The 18204-nt window shown below is 44.7% G+C and overlaps 1 protein-coding gene across 3 annotated transcripts in view; it reads right to left on the reverse strand.

Moving 5' to 3' along the window:
* UBE4B (ubiquitination factor E4B) overlaps positions 1-12989 on the reverse strand; it is a 148327-nt gene extending 135338 nt beyond the window's left edge. For all 3 annotated transcript variants that reach the window (XM_036744287.1, XM_036744286.1, XM_036744285.1), the window contains exon 1: positions 12885-12989. In XM_036744287.1, the coding sequence (XP_036600182.1) occupies positions 12885-12908 (24 nt within the window). In that variant the 5' untranslated portion in view covers positions 12909-12989. The remainder of the gene's footprint in view (positions 1-12884) is intronic.
* Positions 12990-18204: the final 5215 nt, after the last annotated feature.

Below are 18204 nucleotides of genomic sequence, written 5' to 3' on the forward strand. Positions count from 1 at the left end.
TTATTCGTGTGTGTGTGTGTGTGTGAGAGTGAGAGAGAGAGAGAGAGAGAGAGAGATAACTATAGAGAGGAAGGAGGGGGATTTTAAAAAAGGAAAGAGAAAGGAATATCAGTGAAATATTTAAAGACACATAGAAGGCAGTTCCGAAGGGCCCCCAGACAAGCAGGGCAGGCCAGGCAGATACTACCATGTTCAATGGGAGGCTCTGCAAGAAAGAATGAGGCTGACAACTGTGGGCAGCTCTGCCTCATTTAAGGCCAAATGCTGTACATAACAGGGATTTCACAGTTTTCACCCAAGTCTTCTGTTCTTTGCATGTGAAAATTTTCATGCGTTTAGAATTTTTCAAGTTCATAATAATTTTTGAAAAGACCTTTAATTTCCCTCTCAACTCTGATTCTAAGAAAAGCCACGAATGAGGACACCTAAGTGGCCCTTCTTATGCCAATTTTCATATGAAGCAGACTAAATAACAACACGTAGCAGCTTCTTAATCGGTACAAAGCCCTGCCCTCACAGGCGCTCTGAGGCAGCTAACCCGAAGCACTGCACTCGTTTTACTGATGAGGAAACAGGGCACAGAAAGATTAAGAGACTCCCTCCCTGGGTCACATGGCCAAGTAAACATCCAAACCAAGTCTTCCCCAAGATCAATACTTTTTTCATTACACCATATTGACCCACCTCTCTATATCCCTTCAACTCTAACCTGGGAGAAAAAAGGGACATCATTTTAAAATTGGAAGAAACCCCAAAACCCAAGAAGTGCTTAATAGATATTTCTATGGTATACACATACAGACACTACTGGGTAAGTACAAAGGCCAACTGATTATATTATAGTATTAATGAATCCAAGATTCGAAATCTGATCTGTGGAAAAGTTGGCTGGCAAAAGAAAATTTATTCCAAACCCTCTGCTGGCTCCAGGCAGCTTCAGGCTCCCCAGCATTTCCGGGATTCTCGACCTTTTCGTTTCTCTCTTGCCCTCTCCTGGCATCCTTCAAATCCTAGCTGAAACCCCACCTTGTACAGGAAAACCTTTTCAATGCCTTTGTAATACTAGTGCCTTCCCTTCGGTGATTCTGTCTCTATCTTATTTGCAAATATTTGTTTGCATGTTGTCTCCCCCATTAGACTGTGATCTTCTTGAGACCAGGGACTGTTTTTGTTTTTGTCTTTCTTTGTGTCCTTATCGGTCAACCCAGTGCCTGGTACACAGCAGGCACTTAATAAATGCTTAATGACTGACATGGCCAAGGTAGAAATTAGTTTTGCTTCACTGTGCATATTTGTTACAAGGGTTTTGTTTTTCTCTTTTTTTCTTAATTAGGGGGAGATGGGAGAGAAGACAAAATAAATGCTTGCTAATTAGAAAAAATATGTACTTGTTAAAAATAAAATTTGAAAATATTCAGTAAAGGGAAAATGAGAAAGCAACTCAAAATTATTCACTAGCAGTTATAAAACTGTTCATATCCTTTGACCCAACAATTCCAGTACCAGATTTACAGCCTATGAACCTATCTGTACAACAACATTTATAGCAGAATTATTTGCAACAGCAAAAAAATGGAAACAAACTCTGTGCCCAATGATTGGGAAAGAACCAAATTGTGCCATGTGAACATAACGGTATAATGCCATCCTAAGAAACGAGGAATAAAGAATTCAAAGAGATGCTTTAAGGCTTATATAAAGTTATGCAAAGGGAAAAAAGTAGGTCCAAAGGAACAACCTATGTAAAGGAAGACACTAAATGGCAACAAAGTTCAGGCTGAACATGATGGAAAATGCTGGCACTACTCTGGTTAAGCGCAAGGCCCAAAGAAACCAACTCTCAACGCTCACCTCATACACAGTAATTGGGCAAAGATAACAAAAATCAGTCAGGGTGGGAGGGCTGGACAAAGGCAGGCACCCTGTGAACTGGTCTGGCTATTCTGGATATCAAGACCCAGTAATCCCATTCCTGAGAAAATAGCCCAAAGAGGTAGAGACAGACGTCAGACACAAAGGTCCTATGTAAAACAACATACATGTAGCAACACTTTTTCTGGACATGCATCTGCTGGAGAATAGCAGGAAAAAAACTGTGGTAAATTAATCTAATGGATTATTCTTAAGAAATTAGTACTTTTATCTGTTTTATAAATTGTGTGTATATTGTTTTCCCCTACACGCTAGAAGATAAGCTCCTTGAGGGCAGGGGCTGTCACTTATGTCTTGGTACCCTTAGTAGCAGGCACAATGTCTGGCATGTAGTAGGAACCTTAATAAATTCTTGTCATCTTTGTCATTTCTTATTCAAAGAAACGCTGCAATAGTTATATGAACTGATGCAGAATAAAATAAATGGAAGCAAAAGAATATAAATATCTCTAAAAGAAAGCAGAATGCTGAGCTACTGAAAAACCACTGAAGGTACTGGAGAAGACAGAATAAAACGAACGAACCAAGCACTGTGGGCAGAGGAGGAGATGCCTAGGACAGAATGTTGTTTACGTTGTCTGACAGTCACTGTATCCAGGCGGTTTTGCTTAACTGTATTTCTTTGTTACAAAGGAGGTTTCAATTTGGTGGGATGGGAGAGAGAGGTCCAGAAATAAACGATGTAAAAACAAAAGGCATCAATAAAACTTATTTTTAAAAACTGTTAAAATGTTTAAGTTTTTAAGTTAATGCCCAGCCTTTCTCTCTTTTAAGAAACAAGAATAACAAAGCCATACAGCTGTGTACGGAAATAATCGGCAATCAGCTAGGTTTTTGCTTTACTATTTTCAGGGATTATACTTTTTTGTTTGGTTGATTTTGTATGTTTCATTAAAAGAAAATTTATCAATAAAACAAGTTTCTTTCAAAAACTGTGCAGTACAAGTATAACCCATATCAAAGTGCTTCAGAGAGTGGGGGCAGGCAGAGAAATTGGAACTCAAAATTTTTATAAACAAATGGTAAAAACTGTCTTTAAGTGCAATTGGGGGAAGGGGGGGGGGGAAGTGTTATTAAAGGAAATAAAAAACTGTGATGCTTTAAATGATGCCAGACTGCTTGCTAACCCAAAAGTATCATGTTCACACCAATATTCTTCCACTGAGATACAATTATTTAAAATCATAAAATGTCACAATCTTGAGTGAATGCTACAGGTGGGTACAACCAAGGTGAAACACACTAGCTATCTATCATACAAGAAGCAACAGTGAAAACTTCAAGGATGCCATGACCGCAACTGGAGGCAAGCCTGTCAGATGCTGGGGATAAGGTGTAACATGCACATCCCCACACTCATCTGGCTACATGAAAAGTTAAAAGACCAAGAGGAAAACATATGAAGACGATTCTCTAGGCAGAAGATAACAGAAAGATATGGATAAAGATGCAAGGAGGGAGACTACCCCCTCTGATGATATCACAGACCCACTCAAGTTCTGAACTATAGACAAACTGGGCAAGAAAATACACTGAATCAGTGCAAACCATGGGAAAACAGGCCTAAGCACGCAGCCTAGCTACCTCAATCCCATGGCTCTGCTATGTGAAAGACAGTAAGTATGAAGTATGTTAACATATGGTGGGTCATGATGCCTTCGTAGAAATCCTACAGAGACAACCTTCATCAAGTTCTATGTAACAATTAATTCACTGTGAATACTCTACACCAAACCTTTTCTCTGCAGTGTTCTACAATCAAAGTATTTTCACATATATTCTCTCGTGTTGTTTCTATGTATAGAATGACATTAAGTGTTTGTCTTAGAGCGTCAAAGGCAGAAAGTATCAAAACTTTAAAAGAGAATTGGGTGCCAAGAAGCAGCAGCCCCCATCCCAAAATGTTTACAATTCAATGGTCTGGTGCTGGCTAGTCCTCACGCATCTTGACATTTGACAGTATTCTCACACTGTCACTTGGTTAAATTATGATTTTACAGAATGACATGATTTTAGAGTTTACATTCACTTTCTTGGCTGCCATATCACGCCAGTCATCAACTGAACTTTTAGTCCCCCAGTGTGGACTCTTGTAGCCCAGAACCTTGTTAGATGAACTGCTATCTAGCCACAACTCCCTCTTTACTGTACTAATGATATTTTTAGCCTAAGTGTAAGATTTAACATTTACCCCTATTAGCAGCAAGGTACCATGAGGGAGAGACAAGAGGCAGCATGGGCCAGGCAAGTCAACCACTAGCAGCACGTTGACCACCATCTCCCCTCAGACCTCAATGGTGACAGCCCAGGACCCTAAGCTCAAGAGACTTGTGAAAAGCACTGCTTCCAGCCCCATGCCCAGCATTTATTCTGGAAAGCAGCCCTTGTGGAGCCGTACTGGCAGTGGCCCTACAGGTGCTACGCCCCAGCTCCTGAAGACCCAGAAAAAAAAAGTTCCAGCCACTGAAGTCCTAGACCCTGAAAACAGCAGAAACTTATATGCTAGTGGGTCTGCCTGCCTCAAGTCTCTCCCTACTCCAATCTATTCTCCATTAAGTCACTAAAGCAATTTTCCTAAAGCACATGTGGGCTGACCATGTCACCCCCTTACTGAATAAACTCCAATGGGTCCCTATCACTTGGAAATACCAAATGCTCTGTTGAAATCTAAAGCCTTCATAACCCAGCCCCCTCCCATCTTTCCAGTCTTCCTGCACCTTACTCCCCACCCATACTCTGAGCCACTGACGGTGGCCTCCTGCCTGTCCACCACCAAGACCTTCCATCTCTCAGCTCTGTGCATTTGCTCTGGCTGTCTCCCCTCCCTCCTCAACTCCCTACTCTTCAAATTATGACTAAAATTCTACCTTCTTTAGGGAGCCTTCCTCAATCCCCACCCCCCCCCCCTTAAACTCTACTGCCTTCCCTTTCTTATTTATCCAGTCAGCTTACTTTGTTTATTTGTTCACATGTTGCCTCCCCCATTAGACTGCTAGGGTCATCCCTTGTCCCTGAGGACAAGGACTGTCTTTTGCCTTTCTTTATACCCCCACCCCACCTTTAGCACAGCGAATGGCACATAGTAGGCACTTGATAAATGCTTACTGATAGATATTACCATTTTACCAATGGAAACGATATTAACGAAGTGGCATGACCATCTGCTTTGCCTCTCCACCCTAAGGATCACGAAACTCTGCCATCTAACCTGCAAGGGAAAACTCCTCTGCCTCGGCCATTAGAACGTGAACCCCTGAAGAGCAAAGACTGCTCCTTTTAAATCAGCAAAGGGCCACAGCCCAGATGCCAGGCAGCGCCAAAGGAGGCTTCCTTACAAGCTGACACCAAAGCTGAGTACTTCCCCAGTCCAGCCATTCACTCACCTCTGGATCCATCTAACGGCCCTCCAGTCTAGCCCGTATCTTCTCACCATCTTTTGCACAAGATCAGCTTGAGAGTCTTTATCAAATGCTCTGCTTTTGCCATCTATCTTCTGGACCTGATGTGTTAGAACATCACCATGCTGTACAGTCCTCAGTGAAGGATTAATTTGAGAAATATTTACTACTAATTGTATCACTGAAAACCGGTGCAACGCCAAATATCGCCATGACTGAGACACAACGCATGGCAGAAGCTTTAAGAATGTCTCATACCCAGGTACTAGATACCAGTCTCCAAACAGCTTCTATCCAAAAATCCTATGTCAGATTTTTTTTTTAATTAGAAGAAATTATTTTGAAATGTTCTTTCTAGGTTCTGTTTAATAATGAATAATCCTAAAATCACTTTTCTCAATATTTTGCCAAGAGGTAGATTTATATCAACATATTTGTGAGTTTAAATTTATCACCCTGCTTTAATACTCTAATCTAGGGGTGGGGAACCTGAGGCCTTGAGGCCACATGTGGCCTTCTAGGTCCTTGGGTGCAGCCTTCTGAGTCCGACGTTTGCAGAACAAATCCTTTTATTAAGGGGATTTGTTCTGTGAAGTTTGTGTGAAGATTCAGTCAAAGGGCCTAACATGAGGACCCAGAGGGTCACATGTGGCCTTGAGGCTGCAGGCTCCCCATCCCTGCTTTCATTACAAAATAGATTTGTTAGCCTTCCTTCCTCTCATCACAGCCCTTGCTTTTTTTGACAACCTCTCAAACTGCAGAAACAACTGCTATAATGTAATAATAGGTAACACTTATTTTGTGTTTTAGAACTTACAGAGATCTTACAAACATTCTTGAACCTCCTAGTTATTAAGAGGAGGTATTACATGGGAGGTAGGTATTACAGGTTTTCTGTTTTGCTTTGTTTTTTACAGTTCAGGAAACTGGGACCTAGAGAGATTATGTGGCTTGTCCCTGGTCACAAAATAAGGTCGGAGGTGGAATTGGAACCCAGGTTTTCCTCAAACCAATTCCAGAATTATATAATACTACTCACTCCTTTTCCTGTTAATGATTTAAAATTAATATTAATTGAAAAATAAAAGAAGTAAAAACTTCTCAATCAGAACAGTTTAGAGATGATAAAATAAGATATAACCTGAATGAAAAATGCTTATTGGAGGAAAAAAATCTTTCCATTAAATAACTCCGATATGTCCAAGATATGTAGGCCATGAACAAAAACACAAAAGAACAAAGGATACAAACAATTAATAGCTTAAGAAAGATTGCTCCAAACCACTAAGAATAGAAATGCAAATTAAAATCATCAGAGGTTTCACTTCCTACTGAGTAAATCAGTAAAGATGTTGTTTGTCCTTTATTTTCGAAGAGGGCCAATGACATCACAATGGAATGTCTTGACTCCCAGGCAAACTGGATTAAGTGAGGCAGAGCAGCACAAGGTCATCACCCTCATTCTCTTTTCCAGAATCATCGAAGTCCAATGACAAGCCAAAAGTCAAGATGACTCAAGATGGCCCTGGATGCAGTGGACGACCTTGGGGTCTTTGATGCCTGACCTCAGACTTCATGACGGTCGGAACAAAACTGTTCTCATCTGCCCATTCCGCCAGGGGAAGTCTTCACATGCTGAGAGTAGACACCCCCAACCCCCAATCTGGTTTAGCCCGTCTGCCAAGACGATTTGCTGGGGTGTGGCCACTGTACATGCTACAGCTTCTCGGAAGCCACAGGTGAGAGCTAGGTGACAGGCTGGACACCAAAGGTAGATGAAGAGCCCTGAAGAGGCTTCTGCAAGGCTTCACACCAGAGGGGTGCTAGTCCTCCTTGAACGACCACTATGTACACTGTATATATAACACAGTGCCGGGCACACAACAAGCACTTAATAAATGCTTATTGGTTCAACGGTGATAGGAGCTAGAGAAAATAACAACATGAGCTATATCCCGCCCTCGAAAAGAGTATAATCTAAGAGGGTAATAAGACATGTGCACATACAAGCACACGACATTTAGAACATAATAATACCAACAAATGCTATGAAATCAAATAGAAAAAAAAACTGAGGAAATCCAAGATCTTTTCACCCCAAAATGGTTAAGCATTAGGTAGCAATTGATAGGTTCTGAAGGCAGTGATACTAAAAAGGGAAGATTCATTTCAGCAATTGTGCGGCTTGCTTTTGTCTCTATGGTCCAGAACTATGAAATTGTATCTCTGTAGGTAACTCCCCACCCGGGGTAGCCAGGTGGCTCAGTGGATAGAGTGCCAGGTCTGCAGTCAGGAAGACTCATCTTCCTGAATTCAAATATGGCCTCAAAGACTTACTAGCTGTGTGACTCTGGACCAGTCACTTAACCCTGTGTGCCTCAGTTTCCTCATCTGTAAGATGAGCTAGAGAAGGAAATGGCAAACCACTCCAGTATCTATTTTAGAATTAATCATACATTTAAAAAGGAAATACAAACTGTACATAATATATTTTGTGTAATCCTCTATGTCTGTTCCACTATACTTGTGGAAATTGTCTTACTTTATTTTCAGAATTAAAATCAAAATGAAGTTTAAAAATTGTTAAATATGAATGAACTAAATAACCTAATAAAAAAGAACAGTGATGGAATGGTGAGGGGGAAAAAAAGGCAACAATTTCCTGCATATGAAAAACACATGTAAGAAATACTGAAAGAAACAGAAAGGTGAATTCAAACAGAAAATGAGGGCTGAAACACAATTTACTAGGCATCAAGGAAAAGCAAAAGGGCAAGGGAGGCAATCATCCTACCAAGGTAAAGATGGCGGCCAGGCTCCCTTCCCTCTCGGCCCCACTCCTTACTCTCTGGACTTTGTAAGCCTCAGCGGCCTTCTAACAAAAGGTGGAAGCAGTCTGTGTTGGAAAAGCTGTGGAAAGCAAAGCATGCTAATACACTGTTGGTGGAGTCATGAACTGTTCCAACCACTACAGGAAGCCGTTTGCAATTATGCTAAGAAAGGGGAAGGGAATAAGCATTAATATAGCACCTACTATGTGACAGGCACTGTGCTTTCATGAACTGTAATAATAACAACAATATTTATATAGCACCTACTATGTGCCAGGCACCGTGCTGAGGCCTTGACAAGTATTATCTGATCTTCCCATGGATCCTAAGAGGGTGGTACTAGTATTATCAGCTCCATTTTCCAGATGAGGAAACTGAGGTTCATTGCCCATTGTCACATAGCTAGTAAATGTCTAAGGGCAGATTTGAACTCAGGTCTTCCTGACTCTAGGCTACAGCTCCGTCCACATTGCCAGCAGGTCAAAGGCAGAAAGGTTCCACATTCACCAAAACATTTATAATATTACACTGCAAAATACTTGTAAGTTAACTCTCTTCTTTCATAGGATGCCTTCCCCGACGTCTCTCAGTTCCGCTGCCTTCCCTTTGTTAATTACTTCCTTGCTTTCTATTTGTTTGAACGTGGTCTCCCTTGTTAGACTGTAAGCTCCTCGAGAACAGGGATGTCTTTTTGTCTCTCTGGATCCTCGGCACTTAGCAGCTGATTGACTGATAACAGTATTTTTTGCAGAAGCAAAGAACTAGAAATAGGTTAGATGCCCCTAAACTGTAGAATGGCTAACACTGTGGAACAAGATCACGGAGTCACAGATTTGGAGCTGCAAGGGACCTGAAGAGGCGTCTACTCCAACTCCCTCATTTTACAAATGAGAAAACTGAGGCATCAAAAGATGAAGGAAGTTGTCCAGGGTCACAGAGCTCATATAAGTATGTAGGGGGGATCTGAACCCAAGTCCTTCCTGACTCTACCAAGTCCCTCAATCCCTCTATCCAAACACCAGAATGCCATTCATTACATGAAGGAAATGGAATATCCCTGCACCATGAGAAATGACCATAAGATCCCAGATGGAGAAGTGGAAGAGACCCCAAAGGTCATCAAGACCAACTTCGTTTTAAGGTGAGGAACATCAGAGCCAGGCTACACACCCAGGTCCTGTGCCGGCACAGCCAGAGCTTTGGAGTGGCCACTGACTAGGAAGAATACAGAAAAGCACTGAAAATCTTAGATGAGTTGTTAGAAACTTAAGTTAGCAGAACCAGGAAGAGGGCATACAAAATTGCCTCAACGATGTAAATGAAAAGAAGAAAGGTTTGAAATGGAATGCTGTATAATTGTAACAGGCAAGCGTGGCCCTGAATAAGGGAGAAGCAAAGGCATCTCCCCCACTTCTGGGTGTAGAACACTGTAGACACTGCCAGACTAGGCTGCCTGGGCTGGGCTGGTTAAGCTCCTCTTCTTCTCTTGTCTTCAATTAATCAATAAACATTTATTAAGCACCCACTATATGCCAGGCACTGTGCATATAACACTGCCTTGTTTCTTCTTGGTTCCTGAGGATAGATCTCTAGGTAGGGGAGAGGGAGGAGGAATATGTTAGAAATGATGTTGCAAAAATATATATATATATATATATATATATGCAAATGTCAATAAAAAAAGTTAAAGTCTCCTCATTGACCCAATTTCTTCACTTCAAAATCACCTAACTACTAAACTGATATTATAAACAACTTTTTTTGTTTGTTCTTTAATTAGAGTAGGATCATCTATAGAAGCAATCATCGACTGTGAAGAGCTGATGACCTAACAGTGTGAGGTAATGAGTGTGCAGGATAAACACACACGTAAGGGTTGTTTCCTTTCAGAAGAATGGAAGTGTTTCAAAGGCAGGGATTGTTTTGTTACTGTCTTGTTATCCCTACCATCGTGCACAGAGCAGGCACCTACCAAATGTGAATTGGCTCCAGGTATCAAACCACAAAGGTTTATACAAGTGCCAAAGGGAAGGCCAGCATCCCTTGGGCCTGGAGAAGAGAACGTGTCTGACTGGAAGAAGGGGCAGTGTGTGAGCCGGTCTTCAAGAACTGGGAGGCCATTCATCAGCAGAGGGAGCCGCGGATGGGGGAGGGGGCCCTGTCCAAACAGCCAGGCAGGGACAGAAAGGTGGGAGCAGAGGGCATGTCGGAGAGGGCTGGGCAGTCATGCCAAGTGAAGCTGGATGCTGCCTCTCAGCTTCTCCAGGAGTATGATGCTGCTATACAAATGGCCTGTTTGAAAAGTCTGTGGCACAAGGCAGAGCAGTCCTGGCCTTCAAAAGGGCCAGGTACCACATCACAATTTCGCAGTCTGACTCCTCCCCACCAAGAGCCTGCCCTACCCCAGGCGAGTTTAATACCTAAGTAAACACACTGACCACTGTGGTTAAACCAGCTGCACCAAAGCCTCGTCAGGACTAACTCAGATGGTTGACTACTTTCTTCTGTTCACTGTGGCGTAGTTCTTTGTGAACAATCAGAAGGAACTCTGAGGGAGCTACCAGAGCCCTGCTTTCTGAAAATCATCTTCAAAAAGCAGAGAAAGGAATCTGTGTAATTCCTTTCAGATACAACAGCAATAACTGAAAATGAAATAATTTGTAAGTTCTTTATGTGTATTATCTCATTTGATCATCATAACCCAATGAGGTAGGTACTACATTAAATATCTCCATTTAACAGATGAAGAAATTGAGTCTCAAAGAGCTTAAGCAACTAGGTCACACAAGTGCCAGAGGCAGAATTCAAACCCAGAACTCTCTGGACTTCAAGTCTCTTTCCACTAAAGTCAATGGCTTCCTGCATGGTCTCTACTACAGGAAGAAATGTGCACCAGTCTGAAATGCTGCCTATAAAGCCAGGAGGTAACCCAGACCTCCTTGTCAAACAGTAAAGACGATGTCTCCTCCCGTGTGTCAGTCTGTCAGCCAAGCAACTTGAATGTATAAAGTGCCTACTGTGTGGCGGGCACTGGGCTAAGTGCTGTGAGTTCCTGGAGAGAGCAGGGACTGGGTGGTTTGTTTGGGGGTTTTCTAGTCATTCCCAGTGGTTACTTAGCATGGCGCACAGTAGGCACCAGCTGACTGACAGACTGACATACGATTAACTGCTCTGGCTAATTATACGGGGAGACTGACAAGCAGAGATCTTTGGGTACCTTCAAGGGATCATTAAAAAAAAAAATCAAAAAGAACAGGGCACATTAGAAAATTGTGTTGTTGTTTTTCAAGAAGGTAACTTTCAGGTGCTCGAGCTGAGGTGCTTTTAAAGTAAAAATAACGGTGGAGGTCAGCCCAGGCCTTCTCACCTCTTCCTCCAAATCCACCCCACCTCCTGGAATCCCTTTCTTTCCCCAGACCCTACAAGTAATTAAGGCCTAGCCTAGGGTTCAAGATAAGTTCAAGGTGGAGGGTGAGCGAGGATATGCTGAGAACCTTCCTTCCCTCCTTCTGAGGTAGTCACCCACCCAAGTCTGTGGGAAATTCAGGCCCCCAGTTTTACCAGAGGATTGGCAGCCCTGGAGCAGAACCATGTCTGTCCAAGGCCTTCCCCACCCCCAACACACACACACAAACACACTCACTCACTCACACATACTCACACTTCACAAACTCAGAACACACTCACATATATTCACTCACACTCACATACTCTATCACAGTCAATCTCACACATAATCATCACACTCAGTCTCACACATATTTGCCCACATTCTCTATCACACACATATTTACTCTCAGTCTCACACATTCACTCTGAGAGCCTCAGTCTCTCACACTCATCTATCACACACTCAGTCTAACACATTCACTGAGACACACACCCCCTCACAATAGTCCATCTCAGTCACACACGTACACACACTCAATCTCACAAACATAAACAAGTCTCACACATACACACTTATAACACTATCACACACTTAGTCTCACACATACATACACACACAATACCCTACCACACACTCAGTCTCACAAACACTCAGTCACACATTTACACACTATCACACTCTGGCTCACAATATACACACTGCCAACATTCTATCGCACATTCAGTCACACATAAACACACTTTATCACACATTCTGTCGCACACATACTCACAACACTATCACACACTCATTCTCTCACATATATATGCACACACAGACACACTCTCAACATTCTATCACCCACAGTCTCACAATATACATTCACAACACTATCACACACTCAATCTCACAATACACTCACAAAACTCCTATCACACACGTTCATTCACACTCACACACTCAGTCTCATATATAGACACACACACACACATATATACACAATGCTCTATCACAGCCTTACACAGACACGCTCACAGCACTCTAGTCTCACAATACACACTCACGACACTCTATCAGTCTCACGCACAACACTATCACACACACATTCACAACACTGTCACACTCAGCCTCACAATATACATCCACAACACTCTATCTCACATACACACACTCGTGCCACACTATCTCACATGCTCAGTCTCACACACACACGCCATTCTATCGCACACTGTCACACGCACATGTAGTCCCCCACACTCTATCACACCCCATCTCACACACGTACACACACCCTCACACTCTCTCCCGGTCCCCCCCCTCCCCGGCCCTCGTCGCCCCCTGCCCGGCTCTCACCTCGTCAGCGCTCAGCTCCTCCATCGCTTTCCTCTTAATGGTGAAGGGCGTCGGGGCGAGGGGCGTGGGGGCCGGGGCCGCGGGGCTCGCTGCACGGGCCGGCCGGCCGGGATCCCCGTCGGGGCGCTCTCAGAATTGCATAGTCAGAGGGGAGGAGAGGAAGAGAGGCCCCGCGGAACGGAGCCGAGCGGCGCCCCGGGCGGCCGGGGGAGCTCTGCCTGGGCGCGCGTCTCCGCCGAGCCTGAGGCCGCCCGCGCCGCCTCCCGCTGCCGCCGCCTGGCCCCGGCCCGGCCCGGCTCTGCCGCCCGCCGGGCTGGCTCCTCGTGGCGGCCGCTGCAGCTGCAGCCTGGGCGCTCGCTCGCTCCCGCGCCCCCCGCCTCGCGTGCGCTCGGCTCGGCTCTGGCGGGCCTTCGGGCCCCGGCGGCTGCGGGCTGCGGGCGGGACGAGCGCCGAGGTGCTGCGGGGGCCGGAGCCTGCTGGGCAACCACTGACCCCGCCGCCGCCGCCTCCTCAGCCAAGGCCGGCCGCCACGCCACGCCCCGCCCCGCTCCGACGGCCTGTCTGCCCGCCCGCCCGCCTGCCTGCGCGCCAGAGCCCCGCCGGGGGCCGCGGAAGGGGCCGGGAGTGCGGGTGCGTCGGACCCGACCGCGAAGCCGCCTACCCCTCCTCCTGCCGCTGGCCCCCCTGGCCCCGCCAAGGATTATTCATCAAAACAACAGGGCGGCCATCTTGGAAAGGGATCACGTGACCCCCGCCAGGGAGGCGGGGCTCCCGGCCCCCGAAGGAGGCGGCCAATGAGAGCGCCGGCGTTCCTCTTCTCCCGCTTCTCCCATCCTTCCCTCCTCCCACCCCAGCTCAGCCCCGGCGTCGGGAGGCGGGAGACGGGAGAGGCGGGCGGGGCTAGGAAAGGGGGGCGGGAAGTCGGACGGACGGCTGCCACGGCAACCGCGCGGAGGAGGGCGGGGGCAGGGCGCGGGGACGTGGACTGGAGGAGGCGGGACGAAGACGAGAACGAGGCTGGGGCCGAGGCTGACACAAAGGGGGCCTGACGGGGCCGCGGCTGGGGGGGGCGCTACGCGTCAGCCTACGTACACACCTCGACACGCACACACCCCAGGGCCTGGAGAGGGGGCGGGGCGGAGCTCTGAGGAGAGCCTAGCTGTGTGTCCTCGCTGGTTGTGTGCTCACCCACGGCCCGAGGGGAGGGGTGCAACTCAGCTCTGGGGCAAGACACCCCATGTACACCCCGCCCACGGACACGCACAAATAACCCTCCTCTGCCCACACCCCAGGCCTGGGAGGCCTGACCAGTGAATGTGAGTCCACACCGTCCACACAGACGCACGTACACACCGTGCACAGCGCATAACACACAAATGGCCCTCATCGGCCTGACAAGGTGTGCAAAATATAAAATGCTTAGCGCGTGTGCCACCCAACCAAGGGCCATGGAGGACCGAGCTAGATTGTGTACACACTACCACACACACACAAATATCCCATCACCACATATACACGTTGTGGGGGGGGGGGCTCTCAGAAGGATAGGGCTTCCTGTCCTCACAGTCAGATTGTGCCTTTACCCCTACGCCCATCCAAAGACTTGTGGAGGGGAGCTGGACCTGGGAATGGAACGGCATGTCCCCATCATGGTACTGTAAATGCATCACCTACTTACACATACTTTTAAATCCTCCGTGGTCACTTATATACACACAGAGTGGGATCCAGTCTTTGAAGGGTGGAGCTTCGTGGTTTCACAATCAGACTGTGTACACACCACCCACAAACACTAACACAACCAACATCTCATCACTATACACACATAAATACAACTCATTGACATATGCAAAAATACATATCATCACATAAACACAAGCATACACTGTTACCGTATGCATATCACCATCACATACCTCCATACACACACCTGCCACCACACACAAATTCATTGTACATAATCACACTTATTATACACACAAATACAAATCTATTTCACTGTACACACTAGTAGAATACATCCCATCACCATATAGACAAAATGCATACCCTTCACTATGTATACATGCTAAGACCACCATTTACACACGCAAAAAAATACACCTCACTATATTGCACACACTCCTCATCATACACACAAAACACACACATACACACCATAGTCATGCACTTAACCGTAAACAAACACACCCCATCATGCAGTCTCCTCAGCATATACCCATAAACTCCCTCACCATGAACACAAACACACCTCAGTAGACACTCATACAGTTACTTTGCCATACAAAGTCAAACACACCTTATTGTACAAACATACACACACACACACACACACACACACACACCCTGCAAATGAAATCAAATCTCATTTCTAGAGGCATTCTCACAACAAATGTCTCACTGTTCACAGTCTCATCTTTTTCCCCCCTTGGTCTGCTAAGCTCATCCATCTGTTCCGAGATAGCTGACTGGGTGTGAAAAGATGGAACATGAGTAGAATTTCAGCTAATTTGACTTCGTTGGCTTTTTAAGAAAACATCTTGGTTGAGCTATTTGAATACATTCAGAAGATGATTAAATATGGGAACAGAGTAATAGAATAATGGAAAGTTTTAAATCTCTAGACACACAGTTCAATTGATTCCTCACCCCAAAACAATGAGTAAAAGCAGGGAAATCAGGAGCTACACAGAGAAGCATTTTCTGATAGGCATGTGTATCTGCACTGACATATGGAAAATACAAAGTGTCATTGCCAGGATTGAGTTCCAAGTTTTATCACATACAAAGAAGGTATTTGATTTCTTACCTGGTTGTAAGTTTCAAGATCGTGTTCCAGAATTGCAACAGTTACAATTCACTTCATATAGGCTTAAATTTAGTAACCTGACTGCTAGATATTTAAGGAATTTGTGATTTGAGGAGGCAGGTGGGGGCTTTGTAAAATATCTGCAATCCAGGAAAAGAATTCTTTTGTGAAGAGATTATCTGGAAAACTATTTAAGTCAAGTAGAGTATTGCCAGTAATTATGTGAAAGCAGCTTTCACCTTTGAATTGTCAAAGTTTTGTATAAGATACAAAGATAAAACCAATTCATTTCAATCTGATGTAACCCATGGTTCAGGACCGCCCAAGCTCTGGTTTCACACAGAGTGCATCAGATTTCAGGGACCTCCTCAAAAGGATTATATTTTCTCTTTGACTTGTTATGCCCCCATCCACAGTTTGTTCAAGAAACTAACAAATAAATTCCTGTCTAGATTTCTCCAAGACAACAAAATCCCTAGCTCCTATATTAACACTCAAGGTAAAAATTGCATGTTAGGTAAAGAACAACCTTTATTTCATGCTGAAAACAATGCCAAAGGTTCAAAGGACCTATAGGAACCCTTAACAAACACAGAAAATGCTCACAATAGTTCATAAACTCTTCTCAGAAGGAAATTGAACATGATGCTATCAATCAGGCAACACCATGACCAGATTTCTTATTCCTACATCTTACCTAATCCTTCCTAGATTCATAGGGCTACATTATGGTCCAGATTCCTCATACAGAGCAAATACAGTTTGGAATTATTAGTCATACCTCCCTCCCATCAGACCTGTATTATCTGAATAGCTGACTAAAAATGAGGAGCACTTGGGGCAGCTAGGTGGCATAGTAAGTAAAGCACTGGCCCTGGAGTCAGGAAGACCTGAGTTCAAATCTAGCCTCAGACATTTGACACACTTACTAGCTGTGTGACCTTGGGCAAGTCACTTAACCCCAATTGCCCTGCTGTGTTGGAAATCAAAATGGGCTCTTAGAACTCAGTTCAACCAAGTGCCCTTGAAGAGTTTGGCCTTTGTTTCCTTGATTAGTTTGGGAGTGCTTAGTGACCTCCTTGCCTCAGGGGAGGGCCTAGTTTACATGGGTTTGAGTGGCATGTTTGGGACATCAGAGGCTTTTAGACCACATGGGTTTAAGTCGCCTCTTTGTGACAATTTCAGGTCACGTGGGTGAGTTGCATGTGTGACTCACCCTTGACCCTGAAAAAGATATAAAACCAGGGGTTGTCTTTCTCTTTTTCAGAGCTCTTACCCACAGCCGTGGTGGCAGCATGACTCTGGGCCAGCCCTTGTTGTGAGCTCCTGAGATGAACTTAGATGTTGGTAACTATGAATTGTATTTGGTCTGTCAATGTTTGTAATTTGTTTATATTTGCTCTGAAGTTCAGGGTGCTGAATTTTTCCCCTGAACTAAGTGAATGGTATTTGTATGCCAGATTAAAGTAAGCTTGTTAACTCCTTAACGTTGCTTTCCTTAGTAAAGCATATCAAAAGCACCTGGGCTTTTGCAGCATGCTGGTAGCATGTTTGCTGTTGGGCTTGTGTTGGTCTTTCACCCCCACAACAGCTGCTAGCCGGATTGTTGAAACACCTGCCTTCTCCCCTCCAAAAAAAAAAAAGCATCAATAAAAAAATGTATTTTTAAAAAATGAGGAGCACTCATTTAATCCATCCATCCCCAATAACTATAGTCCCATAGCTCTCCTCCTTTTCGTGGCTAAATTCCTTGAGATGGCCATCTGCAGGTGCCTATATTTCCTCTCTGGGCTGCTAGGTGGTGCAGTGGAAAGAGCACTGGACTTGGAATAGAGAAGACTCATCTTTATAAGACAAGACCCTAGTTGTGTGGCAAGTAACAACTGTTTGCCCCAGTTTCCTCATCTGTAAAATGAACTGGAGAAGGAAATGGCAAAGCACTCTAGTATTTTTGCCAAGAAAACCCCAAAAAGGGGTCACAAAGAGTTGGACATGACCGAAACAACTCACCAACAACAATCCTCCTCTTTGGTGCCCCCCACCCACCCCTATCACTGCCTTGTCATGGCAGAAGGGCCTGTGTAGCAAAATGAAGCTATCAGCTATGATGTACAGGGTTACCCAAGATGGAAAAGTCATAGCAGAGAGTTCTGACAACAGGTGATGCACTGGAGAAGGAAATTGCAAACTTGCCAAGAAAATGTCCTGGATAGTACCAAAATGATAAAAGAGAAGACTTTGGAAGATGAACCCCTCAAGTCATAAGGTGTCCCAACTGGTCCCAATACTTCTTGAAAAATAGAGGAAGAAGAAATGGAAATGTCCGATTTTATATTCTTGGGCTTACAGATAGTAACTGTAACCATGAAATTGATAGAAGCTTTCTCCTTGGAAGGAAAGCTATGGCAAATCTGGACAGCATATTAAAAAGCAGAGACATCACCTTACCTACAACAGTCCATGTAGTCAAAGCTATGGTTTTTCTGGTAGCAATGTATAGCTGTGAGTTGG

This window comes from Trichosurus vulpecula, chromosome 2, assembly GCF_011100635.1.
Source record: "Trichosurus vulpecula isolate mTriVul1 chromosome 2, mTriVul1.pri, whole genome shotgun sequence".
Classification (NCBI taxonomy): domain Eukaryota; kingdom Metazoa; phylum Chordata; class Mammalia; order Diprotodontia; family Phalangeridae; genus Trichosurus; species Trichosurus vulpecula.